General features: G+C 41.3%; 4 protein-coding genes and 1 non-coding gene across 6 annotated transcripts; 2 read left to right on the top strand and 3 right to left on the bottom strand.

Moving 5' to 3' along the window:
- Positions 1–101: 101 nt before the first annotated feature.
- LOC119010726 (caspase-8-like) lies at positions 102–2857 on the bottom strand. Of its 2 annotated transcripts, none has more exons than XM_037083109.1 (6): positions 2794–2857; positions 2149–2492; positions 1982–2013; positions 1255–1360; positions 556–1156; positions 102–405 (listed from the first exon to the last, which is right to left on the bottom strand). In XM_037083109.1, the coding sequence occupies exons 2-6, from the start codon at positions 2483–2485 to the stop codon at positions 258–260; spliced, it is 1224 nt and encodes a 407-aa protein (XP_036939004.1). In that variant the 5' UTR covers positions 2486–2492; positions 2794–2857; the 3' UTR covers positions 102–257. The 2 variants fall into 2 exon arrangements, with proteins under 2 accessions (XP_036939004.1, XP_036939003.1); XM_037083108.1 differs by having other exon boundaries at positions 2681–2839.
- A 34-nt stretch (positions 2858–2891) lies between these two features.
- Positions 2892–2963, top strand: trnae-cuc. The gene has a single exon. It is a non-coding gene; the product is annotated as a tRNA-Glu (tRNA).
- A 1582-nt stretch (positions 2964–4545) lies between these two features.
- Positions 4546–10147, top strand: LOC119010727 (interleukin-5 receptor subunit alpha-like). Its single transcript, XM_037083110.1, has 10 exons — positions 4546–4631; positions 5164–5233; positions 5742–5794; positions 5914–6062; positions 6205–6374; positions 7838–7971; positions 8146–8296; positions 8439–8541; positions 9066–9147; positions 9421–10147. Exons 2-10 carry the CDS (start codon positions 5167–5169, stop codon positions 9493–9495), a joined length of 984 nt encoding a protein of 327 aa, XP_036939005.1. The 5' UTR covers positions 4546–4631; positions 5164–5166; the 3' UTR covers positions 9496–10147.
- Positions 10148–10588: 441 nt separating this feature from the next.
- On the bottom strand, positions 10589–15836 carry LOC119010730 (SH2 domain-containing protein 1A-like). Its single transcript, XM_037083115.1, has 4 exons — positions 15515–15836; positions 12992–13052; positions 12749–12893; positions 10589–12488 (listed from the first exon to the last, which is right to left on the bottom strand). Exons 1-4 carry the CDS (start codon positions 15664–15666, stop codon positions 12445–12447), a joined length of 402 nt encoding a protein of 133 aa, XP_036939010.1. The 5' UTR covers positions 15667–15836; the 3' UTR covers positions 10589–12444.
- Positions 15837–17318: 1482 nt separating this feature from the next.
- On the bottom strand, positions 17319–22074 carry LOC119011889 (uncharacterized protein CXorf38 homolog). Its single transcript, XM_037085334.1, has 6 exons — positions 21805–22074; positions 20048–20182; positions 18840–18962; positions 18046–18195; positions 17695–17901; positions 17319–17594 (listed from the first exon to the last, which is right to left on the bottom strand). The coding sequence occupies exons 1-6, from the start codon at positions 22006–22008 to the stop codon at positions 17484–17486; spliced, it is 930 nt and encodes a 309-aa protein (XP_036941229.1). The 5' UTR covers positions 22009–22074; the 3' UTR covers positions 17319–17483.
- Positions 22075–23007: the final 933 nt, after the last annotated feature.

The following is a 23007-nucleotide window of genomic DNA, read 5'->3' as shown; positions in this document are numbered from 1 at the left end:
TCTTCACCAGGTGGAGCTGTTTCCATTATGACTTTATGCTTCAGTGTATAAAATGTCCCCCCCCCCCAATGAAGCATGGAGCACAAAAAATCAAAACACAATCAAAATCAAAACACAGATTTATTCTGCAACATAAGTGACTCATTGTGATGACTTGGAAATGTAAAAGATTAAAAATGATTTTTAAAAAACAGAAAAAAAGTACATCCTTAGTTGGGACATTAACTCTACTGTTGTTACATGATTTGCGGCGAGCTTCATTTCTGTTGTGGTGTCAACACGAGTCTCTTTCTCAGACGGACTGTGAATTCAGACATCTGCTTTACTTCTCCAGGTTGACGGCTCCCCTCTTTCTCGCTCACGTCCATGTTCACACGGTGGAGGATGGTTGTTATGTCGTCACCCCTAAAACGACACACATCCCAATCACATCAATACCCCTTTTCAGTGACATTAACAGTTAGACCGATGGTAAGCTTAATATCACCAGATCTACAAAATATTAATATTGTGGACCTTACTGAACTTCAACTTAATTTTGAGTCATACATTTACCTCTGACAGCCCCAGTCTAGCTGCTCACACACAGATTGGATGAACCAGCTTCCTGATATTATGTGTCTGTGTGCGACATAGTCGTCAACGGTTGCCATGGCAACCAGAATATCAGCTTCCTCAGGAATGTATGTTGGATGAGAACCATCAGCCTGCAGATCCTTTGATGGCACTCCCCGGTGTTTCGGGAGTTCCTTAACACCCTGCGGGGCCTGGCAGGCCTGGATCAAGAACACTTTAGGCTTGCCAGTGAGGGCTGATTGGTCGGTTGCCTTGAAGGTTCTTGTTATGTTTCTAATGAAGAGATGCTTCCCCTCAATCCCACTGACCTCAGGATCCCCATCAGTCCCACTGACCACGCCACTCATTCCATGACTCAGAATACAGCAGATGAAGGCATCGCCATGTGTAAGTGATGGAGGAGCCACCGGAAGATCAGTGAATTTATTGCCGGACCACTCCTTCACACTGAACTTCTGCAGCTGAGAGAGTTCGCTGAGAGAAGCAAAGCACTTCAGTGTCTGATCCATCTGGTCCATGGTTTGGTCCTTACACATCAGCACTCTGAAGCCCAGCCAGCTGAACACCTTTGCCAGACTTTCTACAGGAAATGTAATTTAAAATGAAAAGTAGTTAGGCTTCAATCGGCAAAAAAAAACAAGACATTAGTAAAATGTGAATCGGTCTACTGTGACATACCAGCATCTGCGTCAGTTCCACATCTTTGTTTCATTTTCAAGAAGTTCTCGTTGTTTATGATCACGCAGAGGCCGGTGGGCCGGCTATTCAGCTGGTACTGCTCATCCTAAAAAAAAAAAAATGGAAACATTTGGACACAAACACATAATGAACAACTGGAGTTGTAGTTCAAGAAGTTTCTTTACTAGTTTAAATGTTATTAAATATCACAGTATTACAAATCTAATCTTTTATGCACATGGAGGTCCATGAGTGTCACAGAAATAGTAATTCAATGTAGCATCACTCAGTAATTCATTCAGGCATCTCTGTTTTTCAGATGGATGTATGAATTAGTTATCCATTCATTAATGTCTATTTATAAGATGAACGTATCGACTGTTTTATGTTGTTTCTGTAAAATCCTTTTTTCACGAGAACTATTTTTTCGACGGGCGAATATTTCATTTCTGATTTCTTTTCAGAATGCCTCCCTTGCTTTATTGACACCTCGCCTAATAAATTACTTTTCAACTGGTTCATATGTTATCATATTCACTTTTTTATTTCGCAATTAGTTCTCAATAAATTACTTGCTTTATTTTTTATTTCCATGACACACTGTGGTCCCCCATGAACACAATGTCTGCAGGCTTTGAGGTGAACAGCAATTCTTGTGTCTCTCTAACAAAACAAAACAAAAACATTGTAATGAATCGCTTTGACACCGATTAATTAAAGGCCTCACCTCCTTAAGCCTCTTCTCTTGTGATGGACCATCTGAGGGGAACAGAGCGGGACAGAGTGACACCTCCAAACATGAAACTCAGCATCATGTGAAGCAGACAGAAGGCTGGCAGGTGACTTCTACTAGACACAGTCATCTCTACACCAACAGGATTTATGTTAACATACCGCTGTGTTCAGCTGAAGAGGCTTGGACTGGTGTAGAAAGGCCGGTGTTGGTCCACAGTACCTCCTTCAGCTCAGGGTAAGTGCTTTTAACCTCCTCATCAGTTTGCAGCAGGTCCAGGAACTTCTGGCAGGTGCCCTCTCCTTTATTCATGATCTTATCCACAAGCTCCACGACGTGCCTCTCTACATTTTCTCCTTTGATGCTTTTGAGGTTGTTGTACTCCCTTTTAGTTATCAGATCCTTCTCAATGACCTTGTTGAGGATTAGGACGTAGTCCTCAGACAATTTCTCCTGAATGGCCGTTTTATTCTGTCTAATTGTGTCTGTGGCCATCATGCTGAATCTGACACAGACACACAGGAGGACAGGAAGACGACGTCAAAAACTGCAGTTTTTTAGTTTACAGTGTCAAAATGTAAAAGTTTCCTGTTAGATATTGTAGTAGCATTGCTTTAACACCCGAGAGCCATGACCTGGCACACTCAGCTATAAGAATAATAGCGGTAATTAAGTAAAGCTTTCGTGTTTTACCGTAAGTAAGTCTTCCCTTCAAGTTTTACTTTCACTTTGAGACCGCTTTCAGTGACGATTAGCTACTTCCGTGTTGAAATCTCTGGAGTCACTGAGGAAAGATAATAGCCTACCCGTAGGACTGTCGGAAAAAGCAGCCACAGCCCCTGTCTGCCGGTAGTAATGAGTATGTATAAGATAAGATCGATGTCTGTGGTGTCTAAGACATCTCTCCCTGGTGGTCTAGTGGTTAGGATTCGGCGCTCTCACCGCCGCGGCCCGGGTTCGATTCCCGGTCAGGGAACTACTTTTTGCCTTCTTAAGGGTGTTTTTTCTTTTTCACGTCCGAAACATAAACCATAAGCCGATACACAATTTTCTATTCGAGCTATGTGTAGCGCAGTATCTGCTGCAATTGTACACCTTAACAACAAATAAGTTGTATTTTATTGTAATTTTCTTTTCGTTTTTCGTTTCGTTTCGCTTTTTATTGTTTTTTTTTGTGTGAATGTATTTGAGTCAAATGATCGTGTAAAAGCATAATTACAACGAAAGATGCACTTTTAAGATTTACCTAAATTCGTTTTCGGGTCAAGCTCATTTTAAATGGGAGTGCGTGGGGGAAATTCTATGTTAGCATCAAAATCACTATTTTTAAAACACTAAGAAGGCTCGACACAACATGAAACTTTGCTTGTAGTATCACCAGGGCCTCTACACATGAACACGAGCATTGAGAACATAATTTGTGGACAACGAGTCTGCTAAAAAGAAAGTTTTTGAACAACTAGCAGTAGCTTGTTCCGCTTGCAGCCGTCATGGCAGCCGAAAAGTATCGACCTCAGAAAGCAACGTAACCTGGTGGACAGTTGAGGTGGAACGCTACTGTCTTCTGGCAACAGCTTTCCACGCGATATCTCACGTGACTTTTCCAGCTTTTGATTTAAGTATTGCTTCTTTTTCAACTTTAAGGTCATTTTCGCTAACGACAAAACAAGGAATTATCCATGCATTTATATGGAACTAAGCTTTAGAAGCAGTCCACCTAAACTGTCCTCCATATGATGTTGCATTTGGAAATCGATACTTCTGGGCTTCCATGACGACTGTACATGATTATTATTATTATTTTTTATCATTTTTATGCAAATATAGAATTTGCCCTGCGCAATCCCATTGAAAATCCCATTGAAAATGACCTCAAAATGGAAAAACAGTAAATCTTAAAAGTGCCTCTTATTGTATTTATTCGTTTGCACAAATGTTTGACTCATATACATTTTGATCATACCACATAGAATGTCTCAAAATTAGTTTAACTGCATGGCTTTTTGAATTATGTTGTTGAAATTTATTATCTGTAAATGTAATTTTCTGATATAATGTCTAAATATTTTTAAAAACCTACAGAGGAAACCCTGTAACCTTTTTACAGAAGCTACCAGTTTTCTTTAAAAGGTTACAGCAAATAGTAACAGCCCAATGCTCTAAAGTTATAAATTGTGTTCAGAAGTTTAGGACATTTTAACAATTAAAAAAAGTTACCAAATTATTTATAAGTTGTCAGTTTTGATTTAAAAAAAAAAAAAAAAGTTAAATAGTTAAATGGCCCAACTTAAAGTAGTACGGATTCTAAAAAAGTTAGTAATTTAATTGAAAAGTCACTAATTTGATTACTTTCTCTTTTTTTTGGTAACAGTTTATAAAGAAGTAAATGATTCAGTCTTTTACCTGCACCTTTATTATTTTTTTAAACTGTATTTACCATCAACACATGAGTGCGGCTCAGTACATGGTGTTAAATATCTTTTGATCTTGCCATGTATAGTACTAATGCAGGAAGAGGAAGAAACCTCATGAAGCTCTGTACAGTACGTGACGTCAGGCTTCTTCCTTCCCCAGAAATGTTTCATTGTGTTCTGTCTGAAAGTAGGGCTCTCCGAGAAGTGACTGAGTGGAGGGACATCGGAAGGTACAGCTTCTTCTTTATGCTATTTACAATAACAATATTACAACATATTCTGCAGGAGGATTTTGTTATAGAATGTAGTCATAAGAAAGCTTACGCCTCGAAGAACTTATCATGGCTTTATCCATGAATCTTTTTTTTAGTACCACAGCTGAGTGTGTAAACAAAGCAAGGCACTTTTTCTTTCTCTCTTTAAACATTGAAAAAGGGCAAAACTTTTGAAAGGAAAGATGTAGGTGTGTTGTTAAAACTCACAATTGAATGTAACATAGAAGAGAATGAAATTGAACCTGTATGAGGAGAGCTGTTTGTGTCTGATTATGTGCCCACTGATGTGTCGTTGTAACTGTAAGGCTCCATATGAAGGCAGTTCGAAAAGGGGAAGTATGAATAGCAAGGAAATTAGTAAGCGTCTCATTTCGTTTGTTTATGCATGACTGTTTCTTTTGTGTGTGTGTGTGTGTGTGTGTGTGTGTGTGTGTGTGTGTGTGTGTGTGTGTGTGTGCACGCGCGTGCGTGTGTGTAAAATCTCTAGGCTATGATGCTGTCTCCTGTCCATTCAGTACTTTGGTTCAGTTTGCTGGTTTTGTGGGCATCACAAAGTGGTGGGTAGATAACGCACACAAATACACACACACACACACACACACACACACACACACACACACACACACACACACACACATTGATTCATGTATCTCTTGGGGGCTACATAGACTTATATTAATTTCCTGAAGACTTACCCTAATACATAATCACTTCTTGGCTAACTCTCATCCTAACCCTTACCCCAGAATCACAAATACACTTTTTCCCCAGTTGGGGACACAGTTTTAGCTCCAGTTGGACAAGCCACCTCTAGTTAACTGTGTATGTTTAATGCATCAAACCCTTTTTTGCTTTAATAATGGCAGTATCACAGTTTGTTGCTGGTTTCCTTGGGTTAGGGTACAGTACAGTATGGAAGGAAACCAGCTCCTGATACCACCCTATTAAGACAGATACCAGAAAAAGTTGATGAATTAAGCGGGGTGTACTGCACAACATGTTCTGCGTTCTCAAAGGTTGTTTTCCCTCGTGCTTTAACTCTGGACACATGTTCTCTATTGACAGAGACAGAAGCCCTCACTCCAGATGTCTGTCAGGGTGAAAAGCTTGAAAGTCATGTGAGAATCAAAGTGTTATTTTAACTTCCAAAGTCCACACATTTACAGTAAAACCATTCTTTCTTTCTTTTTTTCTCGATGTCTTTATCCTGTTCTTTTTGTTTGATAAACTCCTTCAGCTTCAGGATATAGTGGAGGAACATGATGCAAAGGCTGTTTTGAGTGATGAGGAGAACTTCCCCTGCTACCTTTACCCAGCAAATGTAGTCAACTGCTCCTGGACGTTCCCAGCTTTGCAGGAGGGTAGTGAGATCTTTGTCGCCATCAGGTATTTTTAAACATTACACATCACCGCGATTAACATAGCTTTAATGAAAATGAACATTTACAAATATGAATGCATATTTACACGATGGGTAAGATCAAATGTATGAAATGCTTTGAGCATGTATCTCTGTCTAATCGTGCAGTGTTTGTGACGAAGAAGAGGAGATACGATCTGTCAAGTCCCAGGGAAGATACGGATCAACATCTTTTCACGTGCCTAAGTATGAGGACTTGTATGTGATCCTTCAGTTCAACATAAGCCTGCACAACAAGATGGCAGCCTACGCCTACACATATCGTATGGAAGAGCATGGTAATACTCTCAGATACAAAAAAAGTGGCTGTTGTTGAAGGTGCATTGTCATTTTACAGAAGAAATATTAATTAGAGGGATATGTTGAAGGATTTTTAATGTTTATATGTGGCGGACCCTGCCACGTTTTCTAGCTTCAAACAGTGTTCTGGGACCTTATTTTCCTCTGAGAACAGCTTGTTTATTCAGTCATGTTTTATTACATCATTAACGTTGTAAATATAAAAATTCTGAGCCTGAATTTCTTCTCCGAAACGAGTATTTGCCAATGATAGTACCACAGAACATCTTTAATGACATACACCGGTTGAACAACGCAGAATTTCGCACTTTATTTTGATTCCAACCATGTGGTGACTGAAATTTTGGTGTAAGGGTCAAATTTGTGTGTGTCTAAAGGTGTGTGTTTGTGTTCATGCTGAGGGGCTACAGGGGTGCGTAGTGATGGGGGGGGCCTAACCTAGACAGCACTTATTGAAACTAAGTACAAAGTGCTTTACATATATAAAATTAAATAAGATACTGATAATTAATGGTAAAATAGACATTTTTATTATCAAACAAAACTGGCTGCACCATGCCGTGAAAATGGTGCGCATACAGGCGTACAGACTTTGATAGATTGAATTGTACAGGAAACGGCAGTGTGGTTTTTAGTGATTCTATTATTATGAATTGTTTCCTGACACCTGCTTATTTTGATATAGCTGACAAAAAAGATTGAAATAGCAGCTTCTATTTTGGGGTCTTGATCGCTTTGTCCGTGTCTAACCGGCAGCTTGTGAAAACTTAGCAGCTGACTGTGGTTTGTAGATATTAACATACTTATATTACACCATCTTAAGATGATGTTTCACTGTCCATAAACTGAAGACACGATCCTGAAAAGGAAAGGACACCATCTTGTTTTGCTTGTATCTCACGCAACTCCAGGCTGCGCATTTGCTGTCAGTGTAGCCACTAAAGAAAAGCACTCTGCTGCACTTAAACTCCGTGAACTCACGCATATGTTACGTGTTTAATGTAGTCAAAGCTTAAACGGGTGTGTGTCGGCGGGAAACAAAAAGTCACAACACGTCTAAACTAAGTCACGTAATATGGAACGCGCACACACCATCTGCCGTGTTCTCTGAGGTTGTGTGCATGCGACTGCATCACCGGGTGGATATCTGTGCGTATCCAGTCGCAGTCATTGTGAATTTGTGCTTGTTGAAGTAGCTGCGTTATTTTCTTATTCAAGTAAGTGTTGAATAGCTCTGTATTCTGTATGAGTGTCTCTCCTCCACCTGCTTATGGAGAGAAAGCGCACACAGCTTATACTACCAAACAGGCCAAGCAACTGCTACCTGCAAAATGGAAAGGAAGCGGTGGACCAACCTTTGTTATCCAAAGAGCCCTAAGAAGACCTTTTAAATGAATTGTTGTCAGTTATTTGACTCATTTTGAGACTGTGTGTGCCACAGAGGTCCTGTCTCCACCCGACAACATCTCTGTGTCAGTCAAAGATGGAGAGCTGTCGGTGACATGGGCTCTGCCCTCCAGCAAAGATACCGAAAATCCTGAGTGCTTTGAATACCAGCTGGACTTGGGTGACAAGGTACAGTATGTCTGCATGTGTTATTTTCTGATGCACATAAACAAGACAAACTATTAAAAATAACCAATGAATAAATCATGGGAACATATGTTCCCACAGTCAGACCTGATCAGCTACAAAAAAAACGATGTAAATGGGGTGAACCTGCTGAGTGTTTAAATCTTTATCTTTTAGAAAGAGGGAAGTCACAAAAACGTCCAGTATGAGTTGTCTTATACAGAGCAAAATGCAGATCCAAGCAGCACCTATAGAGTGAGGATGAGGACGAGGATGGTGAAAGATTGCCAAAAGAACGCTCAGTGGAGTGACTGGGGTCATGTTGTCAGTGAGTGTTTTTTGTTCAAGTCATCTTGAAAAGTGGTTGAGCCAAAAGCTGGTGACCTTAGGATTGGATTTTATTCAGACCTCTTTTAGCTCCTTTACCTCAGCACAGTAATCATCATCTTCATGTGTGTGTCTGTTTGTAGCAATAGAACCGACAAACAAACTCAACCCCCTCGTGATCGTCTCAGTCTCACTTGGAATACCCATGATCCTCCTGGCCGTGCTGCTGTTGGTGCGCTATCAGAGGTACAGTTTCTGTCTCTGACTGAATGACTCACCTGTTTACTGACGCGTGACTCACACACTCTCACACTCGCCCATTCATCTGCACAGCTCCTCACAGACTTGCTGCCCTTTTTCACACGTGCTTCATTTCTCTGTCCGCCCCTGTGAGATAATGGAAAGCCTGAATCTGAGAACATAAGCGCTGTCCCCTCACTTAAAAGTTGACGCTGACGTCGGCAGAAGTGCTGAAGTTAAGTTAGACAACAGAATGCAGAAAGGAGAAGTGAGAGGAGTGTTTGGGTGGTGGCAGTGTCTTTTTCTATGAAAAACCACCGCGTTGACCCTGAACTTCCTTAAGGTGGAGGCAGAAACTCCCCAGTGTGAGTTCTAAAATAGCCAAACAGGAAAAGCACAGATGCAAAGGGAGATAAAGGGAGCGATGCACTCTTTTTTTTCTCCTTTCTTTTTCGGTTTCAGTTTGTGGTCTGATTGTTTTGGGGGAAGAAAAAAAGCATATGAAAATGTGTGCGTGTGTGTGTTTTCAGGGTGTCTAAGATCTTGTTTCCTCCGATTCCTCGCCCCCCGCCTAAGTACAAACATTTCCTGCAAAAACATGACACATTCAACGTAAGTATAACACATACTGCACACACACACACACACACACACACACACACACACACACACACACACACACACACACACACACACACACAGAAAGAGAGACCTATACCACTGGATTTACCACTCAATCAACCACAAACACTATTGACTTCTTATAATGAACTTTGGCTATCAAGCACTTTACAAAACGAAGTACAACGTGCTTCACATAGAGAAAATGAAATAAAGTCAATGGTAAAATATAATGTTTTGCGTGTCCTTGTTTCATATTTTCAGTTCTTCCTTCCTGCCCCATCAGCGGAGCCTGTGGAGGAGATCACAGAGGTGGAGGATACAGAGGGAAAACCCTGAAAAGACGTCTTCAAAGCAACATGGAAAGGACGAACTCGAATGTAAAAACAAAGCAAAATTAGATCTTACGGTCAGCTCTAACTCTGCTTTTTAATATATTGCTATTCCGCAACTAATAATAATGTCTTATTTATATAGCAACTTGTATAAAGTGGTTGAATGCATGCAGAGTGTATGATGGTGAACATTTGTGTGGTCTTTTAAGTTTTGGTACATTTTTAAAACATCTTAAAGGGGCAAAATGTTAGAATTGTTGTTGGAAACTAAAATTATCAACAGAATGTGAAGAAACCAAGATTTCAAGAGACTTAATCGTCAATCACATAGTGACTGAAAATCACCTTTGGTTAGGGCCCGAACAACATGGAAGAACATTCACACCCATGAAGAAATCAGTATTTTTGACATGCCGGTATTTATGCATTGTGTTGGAGCGATATCTGCTGGAGTTAGTCTGCTAATCCCAGTCCAAAGCTCCTGTGCTAGTAGTGAAAACACTTGGACCACTCTTTGTCCCACAGCATAGACCAGCATGATTTCCATGCTGCCTGAGCCAACTTGTTAGCTTGAAATGTAGATCTGTGTATGATCTAGTGCTTCTACAAAGTATTAATATGTTTTTGCGTGTGAAATAAAGTTGAGTGATACATAACCTCATTTGTAAACAATTAATTTATCCAGGCTTCATTCATAGATTGTGGTCAAGAAGCACACTTGCACGCATCGGAGGAAGAAAAGAGCAAAAGCAAAGGACTTCACCATTTTTAACATATATCAAAATAAAATAAAAGAATCCTGATAAAATCAAAGCCGCAATTAAATAAAATGTAACACAGCAATATGGTATAAAGGCCTAATTAACCTTCTACAGTTGGATGAGTCAGTTAAGATGACTGACACATGGCCTATACAATGTATGTAGTCAAAGCTAGCAGCTGGTCAACTTAGCTTAGCATGGGGGGAACAAGCAGCCAGGCACTGACCAGAGGGACGAAAATCAGCTGCAGGCTGGCTCCGATTCTACAGTAAATCTATAGAAAAACACGTTAGAATAAACCATCCAGATAAAAAAGCAAGATACAATGTGATGAGATTTAGCAGTGCCGAGCCAAAATGCGCCTTTTACACCCTTTTCCTGTCTTTATGCTAAAATAGGCTGAGTGGTTGCTGGTTGTTGCCTTATATGAAATTTACCGATATGACAGTGGAATCAATCATCTCATCTTATATTATATTCCAATATGTTATTATCCCTGAACAGGTTTACACTCAGATCTAACAGTTAAAGTCAAAAGAAAGAAATCAAGTGATCAAACTTCAGCTCTCTGGTTTTTTTTTGTTTTTTTTTTCATCTCACTGGACATGTAGTGATCAGAGTTGTACTGCAGAAGAGATTTTAGCAAACGTATACAGGCTGTTACACAGTGAAGTCCAAAAGTCTTTAATATTTATACACAAACCAAAGTTACCAAGCATTTTAAAACACAGTAATGTCATGACATGGCATGTTAATAAAATCCTGCATTATTTATAGGTTGTTTAACTGTCGTCCAAAAGGTCCGTTTCCCTTGAACCGTACCTCTTCCATTGAAGCGTGAATTAAGATGACACTCATCGTCAGAGGCTTGTTCACTTGCAGCCCATATCAAGAAGGGCTCACTAAGTAGCGTTGCCTGGCGTAGAAGGACACATGGTATCAGAATCGAGCGAGGGTGTCAGTGGTCACGTTGTTACTTTAAGCAAAGAGGGGCTTTCTCAGCATCATATCATGACTACACTAAAGGTTAAAGGAGGGGGCTTTACGGAAACTGAATCAGTTGTTTCCAAAGCACGATCAGGCAGACCCAGAGCGACCACACCATCAGAAGATCAATCTGATGTCCGGGCTTATAGACCCTTTTCACAAGCAGAGGTTTTGACTTGACCAGATCACCACAGCTAGCTCAGTTAAATATAATGCAGCTAAAGGTGCAATGCATAAGAACAATCCTCCTGTCAGACTCATACCCTAAACAGTTGGAGGACAGCATATCATCAGGGAAACAACAAACTGCTAACTTAAGCTGTTTAGATTCCTTATTGCTGTTCACAGCATGGCTGTGGGAAGGAAGTGCCGCGAAAAGAAGAAACGCTGTGTTTCAGTTTGACGGACTAGCCATAACACTGCTTAACCCTAAAGAGAAGCTGCGTTTCATTCATTTGCATTCGACGCCAGGTTGAGATCAGTGAAAGAAGGGTTATGTTGTCCGGCCTGAAAACCAGGTTGTAGGTTGGGCACTGCTGGCGACTGAGGAGAGCCTCGTGCTGCATAAAAGAATATGAGAAAAAGTCATGCGGTGAAATGAGTGCACCCACAATAGATTTTCTGATATGCCTTGCCTGCATCGCTGTGTTTCCTGTGCTGTGACAGTGGCTTCAGAGCGGATAAAAGATTGGCAGCCAAACCACAGACATCACACTGATCACACTGATTACTGTACGCGAGTGTGACTGGAGTGTAACTTCCCCAGGCTGATACTAAACAGCAACAAAGCACATCGGCACCGTCTGTGTGATTGTGATAAAAAAGACTATAACACATGACCACAAGTAGGTGAACTATCCTTAGTTCTGTGACGCAGGGCACCACAGACGACAAGTGAACGCAGCCTCTCACACACATAAAAGGCAACAGTGATGTCTGTTGTAATGAAACCGCAGCAAGGGACAGTGTTTGGTATATTTGCACAGCATTTATTTTTCTCAGTTCCCAGAATTGTTGCTCTTTCTCATAATCATACCAAGTAACACACACACACAGTCTGCACTTACTTCCTTACGGGTACCAAAGTGACATAAAAAGTGAGAAAATTAAACATGAAGCGATATTACGGTCAGTGCACACAGAGCCCTGCTGTTGGCCGTCTGGCTGATCAGTGGGTTTCTCCTCGCAGGCTGAGGGCCCCGGCCTCAGGTGACAGAGCTGCTGCCACATGTTTCCATGTAGACAAACTCTGTGGAGGACACCGGTGAAAGTGTGTTAACAGTTGAGCGAGCAGGCCATGATCCCAGACAGACGTTTCCCAGCCTGAAGGGGGACTCTTTAATACGCCACAAACATCAGAACACACACTGAGCTCAACATGTGAGTGTACCTGTGTGTGGTTGTGCCTGTGTGTGAGCGCGTGGACTAGATTGGAAAAGGAAAATACTTTATATATCGTAGCATGTTAAGCAGCACACATGCGTGTGTGTGTGTGTGTGTGTGTCATACCTTGTCCGGGGCTCATGTGTTGTAGCCTTGTTTTGTCTAGCGGCTCTGTGAGTGAGGGTAAACTGTCATGGAAGGCCGCAACCCGTCTGTAGCTCTCTATCAGTGTTTCCAGAGTCCTAAAATTGTGCAGTCTGACCCCTGAAGCCTGTTGATCACACACGCAGGAAACCATAAGTAACATCCTTGTCTGTGTGTGTGTGTGTGTGTGTGCGTGTGTGTGTGTGTGTAGACACGATCCCCCACCTGAAGACACCAGCCGTCAGCAGAGTGCACAAGCCTGTAAGTGTGCACAAACGGAGCTTTCCTGTGAAACACAAAAGTGGAAATATTTGAATGATTTGCTGGGAATGAGTCAGTCGGAAATGGCGCAAAGCGTACGCACATGTTCCATCCTGATGACTAATTTGAAAGAGAGGACTGAAACTGATTTCTACTTTCTGTTTGACAGAATCGAGGTGAAACCAGACCACAGTTAGACATCGCTAATCTTTTTTTACAGGGCAATAAATCTTTCATTTTTTTCTGAGTTTTCATACACTTTTGTTATGCATTATGCTGTGTCTCTTTCAAAAATGTACATATGGATTAGTTATGTAAATATGTTTCAAAATAAAAAAAAAAAAACTAGTTTGTACATAGGAAAGACTTTCCTGGCAGATGAATGTAATTCTGTAATTATCTAAACTATAGGTCAACTCTTTGAATATCTTTGGAGTGTTTTGTTAGTTATATTTCTCAGAGAAGTCTGCAGTACACAGCAGTGGAATAAAGATACATATGTGCACTACTGTATATAAAGTATATACAGTATATAAAGTACCCAAAAGTCATACTTGAGTTGAAGTACTATTGTGTTAAAATATGACTTTTCCTTAAAAATGAAAGTCACTCATACAAAAAGTACTTAAGTAAAAGTCTAAAAGTATCTGATATTAAACGTAACTAAATATCAAAAGTACAAGTAAAAGTAAATTGTACATTTATTTACATGTATGTAAATACTGTAGAACATGAGTTGACTGATTATCAGTGTGATTACCCAGTGTTTTTATTTTTGTTGGTTAAATACATTTATTCTTCTCCACTTAAATTTGGAGGAAAATGTTGTACATTTTACTACATCACATTTATGTGACAGCTGCTTCATTAGATGTCATGTCATGTCATGGTCCGCTTATCCCTTTCCAAGGGGTTGCGGGGTGTTGCTGCTGGAGCCAATCCCAGCCTTGCCTCAGGGCGAGGGCAGGGTACTCCCTGGACAAGTCGCCAGCTCATCGCAGGGCCCTCACTGATGAGCAATGTGGGGTTCAATATCTCGCCTTCATTAAATAAAGGTTTAAAGGTCAAACATTTTGCTTGTTTTTTAAAGGGGCTATAACAGGATTTGTAGTAGTTAACATGTATTAATCACTTTTTTAATGTCCATATGTGAGCAGGTCGTAACATGACGTGAAGACTGAAACCTTCACCTCGTCTCTCTGTTTCTTACTTTCCTCTGGGCGATTTGTCGTTCAAATTGTTTAAAGCTGCTCCACTGTGGGATTCTACGTGAAGGACTCGGGTCGACAGTCCAAAGGCTGTGACTTTATATACTCTCTCTGCTCCGCTCACAGAGAGCCACGGAGGCTAACGCTGGTTTAGAAACGAAGTCCGATAACTTGAACTAACGACGGGCCTCCAGCATAACGCAGAACCTCCACAGAGCCCCTTTAACACATGTAGATGTTGTGTAAAGACGGTGATGAACCAGGAACAAAATTTAAGTAATATGTATATCAGAAATGTAACCATTGCTTATTGAGTACTTCAATACTTCAAATACAATTTGCTGATTTTAAATGCAAGACTATTTGCGTAGGTATTCTGTGTGGAGCTGCTACCTTGACTTAGGTCAAAGACCCGAGTACCTCTTCCATCACTGTCAGTGTTTATTGTGCGTGTCTGAGCTTTCTGCTAATCTAGACAGGACATACTGCAGATCTGGATTTCCTGTTGTTTCTCTGTGGTTTTATTTTTAATGTTTGGGCTTTTTACTAGTGTTGCTGTCGGTTAAGGTTTACTGTCATGCAATTTGTCAACCGCAACTTGTTTACTATAAATGAGATGCCTTCAAATACATTCAGATGTAGATGACCGAAGTTTCGGATCGGTGGTCGAGCGTAGGAATGTCTAATAATACTCGCCCTCACACGCTCATTCTCTTTCACTCTTCTGATCGAATTGCTTCTGACTCTTTACGCTTTCTTGTTTGCCTCTGTTAAACACCTTCCGAGCTTTCCGAACACAAGGGAAATGACACAGGCGCCCATAAAAATGTACAAAACTGTAGTGCTTTCTCTTCAAAATATTAGTAGGGAGGAGTTCATAGTGGTAAAAAAAAAAGTTTTGTTTCATCATTTATCCACAAACACTGTAGTTATGAAATTAAACTAGATTAGAGTCTGTTTACATGTAAACTCGCTTTTGAGCCTTTTTCATTGCCTGTAGTTCTCTGAAAATCACAAAAATACCCGTTACTACAGTTGAAATTCAAATTTCTTTTCAAAACATGTTGCTGTGATGCACAGATTTATAGGAAACTCTGTGTAAACCCGCCACATTAACACTTTCAGCTAGTTTTCTCAGCTTATCTTGGCAGCAAATCTAAAGTCTCACCTCACCGCCACTTAAAAGAAGACCAGTCAACGAGACCGCACAAGGGTGCAAAATAAGCGCATGACAAATGCCTCTTTCGGTCCAGCAGAAGCCCATCCACTCACAGCTCACCTCACACACAGACAGTAGGCCCCCTGCACAGTCTCACTGTCCCTCAGCAGAAAGCTGCCCTCACGTCCAAACGTCTCCAGCAGCGTCTCGGTGGCCTCGCTTCCAATTCTCCCGTAGTAAATAGACTGCACCGACATCCCCTCGCTCTCCATGTTACCTCAGAGGCAGGCACCCATCATGTGTGACGAGTGGCCAAGGGTGCAGCGGGCTGTAGCAGTAGAGTGTGTGAAAGTATATGAGGCAGGAAAGGCTTTTCTGGTTTTCACACTTTTCTGTCATGCAGCTGCAGCTCACAGGTCGTGCACTGAAAGATGGCTTTCATCTGTCGGGAAGTGAAAGCACATTTTTGTTTTTGTTGACACGGTGCATTTTTTAATATGGTTCCTGTTGCAAGTCACAAAACAGAAAAATTGCCCTCACAAAATTATTATTGGTCCCTCAGTCCTGCTCTCTGGCCCATTCCACCATTTTGTCTTCTGTTTTGTGTGTGTGTGTAAACGTGATATTGTTTTCACCTTCTTCGATCAAATTAAATCAGCTGCAGCTGACATATTTCAAGAGATCCATCTCTACAAATCTGCGTACATTTGAACTCATCAGCTGTACCGAACGTGGTATATGACAAACTCACAACACAGAGGACAATGAGGGCGAATGCTAAAACAACTTCCCCACATTTACCGCCAGCTAACCCAACAGCACGCTCACAAAAACAAAGACATCTAAGCTGTGGTTTAACTGGATGCTGTTGCCAGACTCTTTAAGAACGTTTACTCATGTACAACTTCAGAGAAAATACTTAAGGGTGCACTTTGCAGTTCTGGCAAGATCTTCTTTGATTGATTTTTTTTTTATGTCGAAACATTAAATTAACAAACTATTTGTTTTCATGGCTGAGTGAACAAACTGACTTTAAAGGACAACACAATTTCATGCTGTTTTACTGTGTAGGGGGGCACTGCCATTGGCCATTTGGGTGTGTTGTTGTGATGGGTGGGTGTACTTGGTTCAGAACAGTGTTTGGATGGGTGATGTGTGTCAAGTGGCATTCACATGAATGCCAGCGCCCGAGGTTCCCCAGCAGAACATCGTATTGTGATGAGATGATCAGTGTTATTCACGTCACCTGTCAGTGGTTTTGATGTTGTGGAATTAATGTTGGATAAATGGAGGGCAGCTCTGGGGTTTGATAAACAGGAGTGAAGATAAATCCAGTATCTAATCCAAAAAGTATCTCTGAGCTCTCAGGATCAGAGCAGAATCCCGAGTGACTCCAGGTGTTTATTCTCTACAGGGTCTGACTCTAATCCAGAATCTCCTGACATTTGGAAAGATTGCTCGTATTTTCTGCCGTGCAGAAGACTTGTTGCACTTGTGCCAACAAGGATTATGCACCTTGACTGTGTTGAAGCAGACTTTAGAGCACATTGTCACCAGTGAAAGGTCTGTGTGTCTGTCTGTTGTGGGCTCAGACAGCTGCCCCATCTGTCACACATTGCTCAGGTGACAGTTTGCGACCAGAGCTCTCATGCATTGGGAGTTGCGAAGATCCATCATCCTATAAAAACCTTGAACACTGCAACTGTCGGCAGAATGAAGTGGACTTGAATGGGACATTTACTTTTCTTTTGTTTCTGACTGCTGTAATTTGAGTTTGCTACAGTTACGCCCCAGAGAGGAGATGAGATGAGTGAGGCCTTTCAAGGCCGTGCCTGGAATTTTGCTAGTTTGTTCATGAAGTCTGAGATTTTCACACAACACCCAAAATGAAGAACTATAAATCAATAAATCAGAAACAAGTCAATAGATTTCCTCAAATGTTTTATTTGACATTTTTTGTTAAAAAAAATACTATATATATGCAAATACAAAAATGTCATTTGATCTGTGACTTTGACACATTTTAATAGTAAATAAGACGTAGTGCTCAGGTAGCTCCTAATTCTTTTTGTCACCTCGTCCTTCTCTCTTAATCTTTGGCCTCCAGTGAGTTGATGGTTTGGAGCTCTGCGGAAAACCTCTCAGCCAGATCTGTGTTGGCCTGCAGGAAACCACGCAGCCTCTTCAACTGCTCAGTGTCCTACGGAAGAGACGGAGTCAGATGAAGTCATATATTATTTTTTTTTGTGTGTATTATGTCGAAGTGCACCCAAACATCTGTTTTGATTTGTTCTTCTCACCCGTGTCTTTGTATCGCCATCATTCTCGTCAGTGGCGGCATGCAGTAACTCCTGCAGCCTCTCTTGTAGCAACTCAGCCTCCCACTGACCAATTGCGCTGGCGCTGGTCTCCCATTGACTGACGGTATCAAACTCCAGTCCATCCACGAGGACGGAATCCGTGCGGTCCAAACCGGAGACACATATCGACAAATCAGCGTTCAGCATCTGTACAAACACAACGCACACAAACTGTGATGCAAAACGACACTGGTGCGGCTGGGACTAAAGAGCTTCCTAACACACACACACACACACACACACACACACACACACACACACACACACACACACACACACACGCATGCTCACCTCTTCTATCTGCGGACCGACTGTTGCCATCTGTGGTATGTGGCTGAACTGCTGCAAAAGCTTTTTCAGAGCGGTCCGGTAGTGCCTCATCCATTCATCCGTTACATGGAACTCACAAGAATGCATCAACTCATTCCTGCAACGGATCACCTGGAACCACACACACATCAAGTTATCAGGTTCTGCTAGTGTTAATCCTTTTCCTTCTGAATCAGTCTTTTTAAACATTTTGCTATAGGCAACACTCTACAAGAACCATTATTAATGAATGGTTATAAACATTTATAGTGCTTATAGTTATTTGGCTGTTGACGAACAATGAAATGCTTCAAAAAACATTTATTAAGCAATTGTTTATTGTTTATTCTTATAAGCCTTTACAATTGCTTTAAAAGGTTTATTTTAACAGCCAAATAATTTCCTTTCACATAGAGATAATAGTTAAACTCCTGGGCGTTTAATGAGGCGCACGTATCACCTGTGAATCTTTTTGTAGGGAGATTTATAAAATAGAACCACAGACACGCTGACACTAGGAGTGAGCATCTCTCCCTAAAAATATGATCTGATACGCATCTAGATTCATCGTCTTCGATACGATTCAATGATCATATATTTTTAATATTGGGTGATTCAGCGCGATCTAATACAGTTTATAATATTTGCTTAATGGACTGATTCATGTCCCATTATACATTAAAATAAGTCATTTCCCTGGTCTTCTGTGAAGGACATACTTCATAACATGACTGATCAGAAATAGCCTGGCAAATTAGAACGACATGAACGTTTACCTCTCTCACACATTTCAGGTCCACAGACTGGAAACGTTTACAGTAGTTGATGAGGTTGAGCAGAGCAGAGGCATCGCACTTTTCTGCAGCCGTCTTCTTACCCTGACCCCGAGGCATGTAGGCCTACACACACACACACACACACACACACACACACACACGCACACACACACACAGACTTTTTATAATACTCACACATTCAGGTAAACGGGCTCTTATCACAGCAGACCAATTCACAATGGCTCCATTCTATTAAGTGTCCCAATAAGCCATGTCATCGAGTGAGCATGCAAAACACCAGAGCCATGACACACAATAGAATGCAGCCATTGTTCATGTTATTTTCACCTGCACTTTTCCTGATTTGACAAGTCAAAATGTCTGCTGTGAAACGGTGACCTCCTCTGGTTGTTTTAGCAACTGTTTTGTCATTTGTCCAACATGTGACGTAATGCAGCACATTTGACTTTACTTGGTCATGTATGAAAATAAGGCGTGCGAGCAACTAATGAATGTTTTCATTTTTGGTTAGTCTGCTGAATGTTTCCTCTGTTGATTGATCAATTGTTCAGTGAGTGAAATGTCAGAAAAATGTGGCAGTCTTGAAAGATACGCTGTTGTTTAACCTTGGCAACTCTACATGCAGTATCAATGACTTTTTAAACAATAACTTCCAGCTTTATTTTGTTCCAATTAAACCCCACAGTCCCCTCAGATGAGTTAAAGTGCCCCAGCAGACACCACGTGACCTGATCCACATGTGTTGTCCAATAAATAAATGTAACATTAGCCTCACAACTTATTAATAATACTATTAGTGTTTACTTTCTTCTTTAATACAACATGGATATTTTGAAAACGTTGTCTTTATTATTTTCAGTTTTTTCTTCTTTTCTCTGTTCACCTGGCTCACAGCTCTAAGCAAAGACACTGTAGTGAGATGACTGTGATTGTTATCAAACTCCAGTGGCAACAGAAACTTCAGGAACAAAGACAAAAGTATAATTTGGTGGTAATAAGCCAGAGCGCACAATTTACTTTTGTATGCCATCAAACTTTTAAACTCATTTCCTGTGTAATAACGAAGAGGAAAGGCCAGTGTTTGTCTGTTTTTTTTCTGTTCTCATTATATCATTTATTATGACGTAAAAGCCCGATGATATTAAACGCTCCTCATGGCTGCGTAAGTGAGTCTGTGCGAGGACTACCTTAGCCAGTTCCCAGTGGTCTGTTCTCCATTGGGGAGGAGAGCAGTTGTCCCAGTGAAGTGTGGCATTTTGCTGATTGTGTTGACTCAGAATCACCTTCTGCCACTCGGAACACATCCTGCATGGATTGGAAAGCTGCTCTCACAATCAAACAAACACACACACACACACACACACACACACACACACACAAACATAAAAATAAGTTATAATTTATATTGCAAATATGTGGGAAATGTAGTGATTGAAGGTCACCTACAATAAGGCTGCGGTATATATACAGTACAGTACTCAAGTATAAATTCGAGGTAATCCTACTTGCTTTTCAGATTAGGATGTTTCATACTCCTGAATGATCATGCATCTCCAAATGTTGTGATTCTTTATTGTAGATGTGATAATAAACTGTCAGAATTCAAATAAGATAAGATAATTAAGATTAACTCATGTGCTGAAATTTCTCCCAAAGGGGGGGTCACTAAAAGAACACCTCATCTTATCTTACTTTGTCTTATCTTATTTCTAAAGAAGCTAGTTAGCTCAGTTAGCCGCGCAGCTAACTGCCCGGTCTGTGAGCTCGGAGTGGTATTTCATGAAAAGGATGGGCTGGGGCTAGCTTGTTAGCATGCTAACTCAAACATAACATCTAAGCTCTTATTTCTTGACATTTTGTTCATAATTCATTTTTTGAATGTTTTAAACCTAAGATGTGTTGGTTGCACATGTGCACAATAATCAGTGCAAGTGCAACTTGCCTGATATTCAGCAGGCCAGATTAAAAAAGTGTGTGAATATGGTTTTTAACAAACACATACTGGGTGTGTAGACAGCTGCCTTTGAACAAATATTAGCCAATAAACACATTTTTGTACACTTATAAATTGATGAATGCTTTTTAAAATCCCCCTGTAGTATTTGATTGATTTATGTATTTGTGCTTGTAAGGCACTTTAAACATCAGCATGTTACTTCTTAAACAATCATTGAAATATCTTGCTGTGTGTGCTGTGGTTTAAATGAAGAAAACTACTGCATTACAATCATTTACATACATTTTTAGACTGCCCTCTGGACAAACACACAGTGATCTTGTACGATAGTGTGGACTGCTATAAATTCAACCACCTAACAGTATCTAAAGTAGTTAAAATGCACTCATATAAAACTGCAGAATAAGTTTTCATAAATGAAAGGTGCAATGTGTAGTTTAGTAGCAGAAACCTTAATCAGATCAGAAACATCTTCACTAACTGATTTTTTATGCTAAATAAACAATTATTTGTGTTCATGACTGAATAAACTAAGCAAACAAACTGAGCTTAAAGGACAACATAATTCTCACTGTTTTACTCAGTTTATATGTGGCGGACCCTGCCACCTTTCCAGCTTCATTAAGTGTTCCGATGACCTTATTTTCCTCTGAGAACAGCTTGTTTAGTCAGTGATGGAAAACTAAAGGGTTTTGTATTCACACCTCATTTCTATTGTAAATATTAAAATGAAAGTTAGAATGTCCTCTCCAAAACTACACAGTGCCCCTTTAAGTGAGGTTTTCAATGCAGGACTTATAACACAACTTTTACTACTAGAGGAGTGTTGTCGAAGTACTTTTACTTTCCTGAGTCATCTGAGTACTTCTCTGCTACCGGTAAACTCAAAATTAGTATCACAGCCTCTCTGTGTGCCCCAGTGTGATACGACTTTAAGTGCCACAGAAAGAACAGTTGGACCGAACAGAACCGACAGAGCGGTCTGACCTCAGTCCCTCTCGGTCGGCATGACGTCTGGCAGGGTCTCCGCAGCAGGGGGTTCCCGTCGAGCAGCTCTCTGTGGAAAACTCTCATGTGCTGGTCGGTGAAGGGGTGCAGACCGTCCCTCAGGAAGCACAGACACCTGGCTGCCTTCAGCCAGTTTTTATACCCTCTGTCGTTGAGACGAGCGCCCAGCTCCTCCAGGCCCATGTCGCCTTTTACTTCCTGCTGGGAAGCAAAACAAAGAGCCAGAGCGAGTCCCGGACAAAGCGCTCCTGTAAGGCCCCGCCCTCTCAGAGAGGCCCCGCCCACTCTGTATGACACAGCGGCCACCAGGTGGCGCTGTCGGCTTTATAATGGCGCTGCTCGCTGCTGGTGTCAGGACGAGGCAGGTGTGTTGATGGCGGCTTTAAATAAACTGCTTCAGTTCTCTCAACCTGCAGGGCCGTGAGACTGAGGCACGACTGTAAACTGCTCTGGTTACACTTTGGGTCCGCTGGCACGTAACCACCATTTCAGACTAGTCTGTCAGAGCAGACTGTAAAAACAGCTTGGCTGCAGTGCTGTGTGTCCTCCTCCGGCAGAGGTCCAGCGAGAAGCCTGTGGGCCTCAGGGTGAGGCCGGCTGACCTACACGTGCTGGTCCAGGAGTGGTGTCAGGGCATGTCTGACCTGGAGAGCGAGGGTGCAGCTCCAAGTAGCAAAGCAGCGGCTGTGAGTGGTGTACCACCTTCTCGGGACGGCCATCAGGTTTGACCCTCCACCTTTTATTCTCAGGAAACTGCCGGAGCTGATTCGTGCATTTCTCAGAGCTTTCTTTGTGATACAGGAGTGGAGTTGCAGATTCTGGGGGCTGAGGTAAAGGCAAATATTGGCCCCCAGAACACGTTATCTGCATTTTTAAAGGTCCACCGTGAAGGATTTAGGGGAATCTCTTGGTATAATAGTCATCATAATTATAATTTCATCTCTGCTTGTGGTGGGAAAAAAAAGAAACAAGTGGTGGTACTCAACCTAGTGTAGGTGAGCAGGGAGGGGGGTGGGGGGAAGAAGTGATAGGGACTCTGGCTTTGCATATTTCTCGTCGCTGGTCAGTTCTTCTCCTCTGCTCTTTTCTAATTAGGCTGATCTTTATAATTAACTAATGAATTCCCAACATATAGCCTTTTGTGTGTTCCTGGTTAAGCAGGATGTTGCTTCCTCTCCAACA

The sequence above is a fragment of the Acanthopagrus latus genome, chromosome 21 (genome assembly GCF_904848185.1).
Source record: "Acanthopagrus latus isolate v.2019 chromosome 21, fAcaLat1.1, whole genome shotgun sequence".
NCBI lineage: Eukaryota > Metazoa > Chordata > Actinopteri > Spariformes > Sparidae > Acanthopagrus > Acanthopagrus latus.
The sequence above is the reverse complement of the archived record's forward strand: the minus strand, read 5'-3'. Positions and strand labels throughout refer to the sequence as shown.

Excerpts from the sequence above, each read along its gene's own strand:
- LOC119010726 (XM_037083109.1), bottom strand. The coding sequence starts at position 2,485 with ATGATGGCCACAGACACAATTAGACAGAATAAAACGGCCATTCAGGAG. Across the intron at positions 2,014-2,148 it reads CTCTTCAGCTGAACACAGCG|ATGGTCCATCACAAGAGAAG; the intron begins GTATGTTAACAT and ends TGTTCCCCTCAG. Across the intron at positions 1,361-1,981 it reads AAGAGAAGAGGCTTAAGGAG|GATGAGCAGTACCAGCTGAA; the intron begins GTGAGGCCTTTA and ends TTTTTTTTTTAG.
- LOC119010727 (XM_037083110.1), top strand. The coding sequence starts at position 5,167 with ATGATGCTGTCTCCTGTCCATTCAGTACTTTGGTTCAGTTTGCTGGTT. Across the intron at positions 6,063-6,204 it reads GAGATCTTTGTCGCCATCAG|TGTTTGTGACGAAGAAGAGG; the intron begins GTATTTTTAAAC and ends CTAATCGTGCAG. Across the intron at positions 6,375-7,837 it reads ATATCGTATGGAAGAGCATG|AGGTCCTGTCTCCACCCGAC; the intron begins GTAATACTCTCA and ends TGTGTGCCACAG.
- LOC119010730 (XM_037083115.1), bottom strand. The coding sequence starts at position 15,666 with ATGGAGAGCGAGGGGATGTCGGTGCAGTCTATTTACTACGGGAGAATT. Across the intron at positions 13,053-15,514 it reads GCCTACTGTCTGTGTGTGAG|GAAAGCTCCGTTTGTGCACA; the intron begins GTGAGCTGTGAG and ends TGTGTTTCACAG. Across the intron at positions 12,894-12,991 it reads CTGACGGCTGGTGTCTTCAG|GCTTCAGGGGTCAGACTGCA; the intron begins GTGGGGGATCGT and ends TGTGATCAACAG.
- LOC119011889 (XM_037085334.1), bottom strand. The coding sequence starts at position 22,008 with ATGGGCCTGGAGGAGCTGGGCGCTCGTCTCAACGACAGAGGGTATAAA. Across the intron at positions 20,183-21,804 it reads GCCGACCGAGAGGGACTGAG|CTTTCCAATCCATGCAGGAT; the intron begins GTCAGACCGCTC and ends TTGTGAGAGCAG. Across the intron at positions 18,963-20,047 it reads ACCACTGGGAACTGGCTAAG|GCCTACATGCCTCGGGGTCA; the intron begins GTAGTCCTCGCA and ends GTGTGTGTGTAG.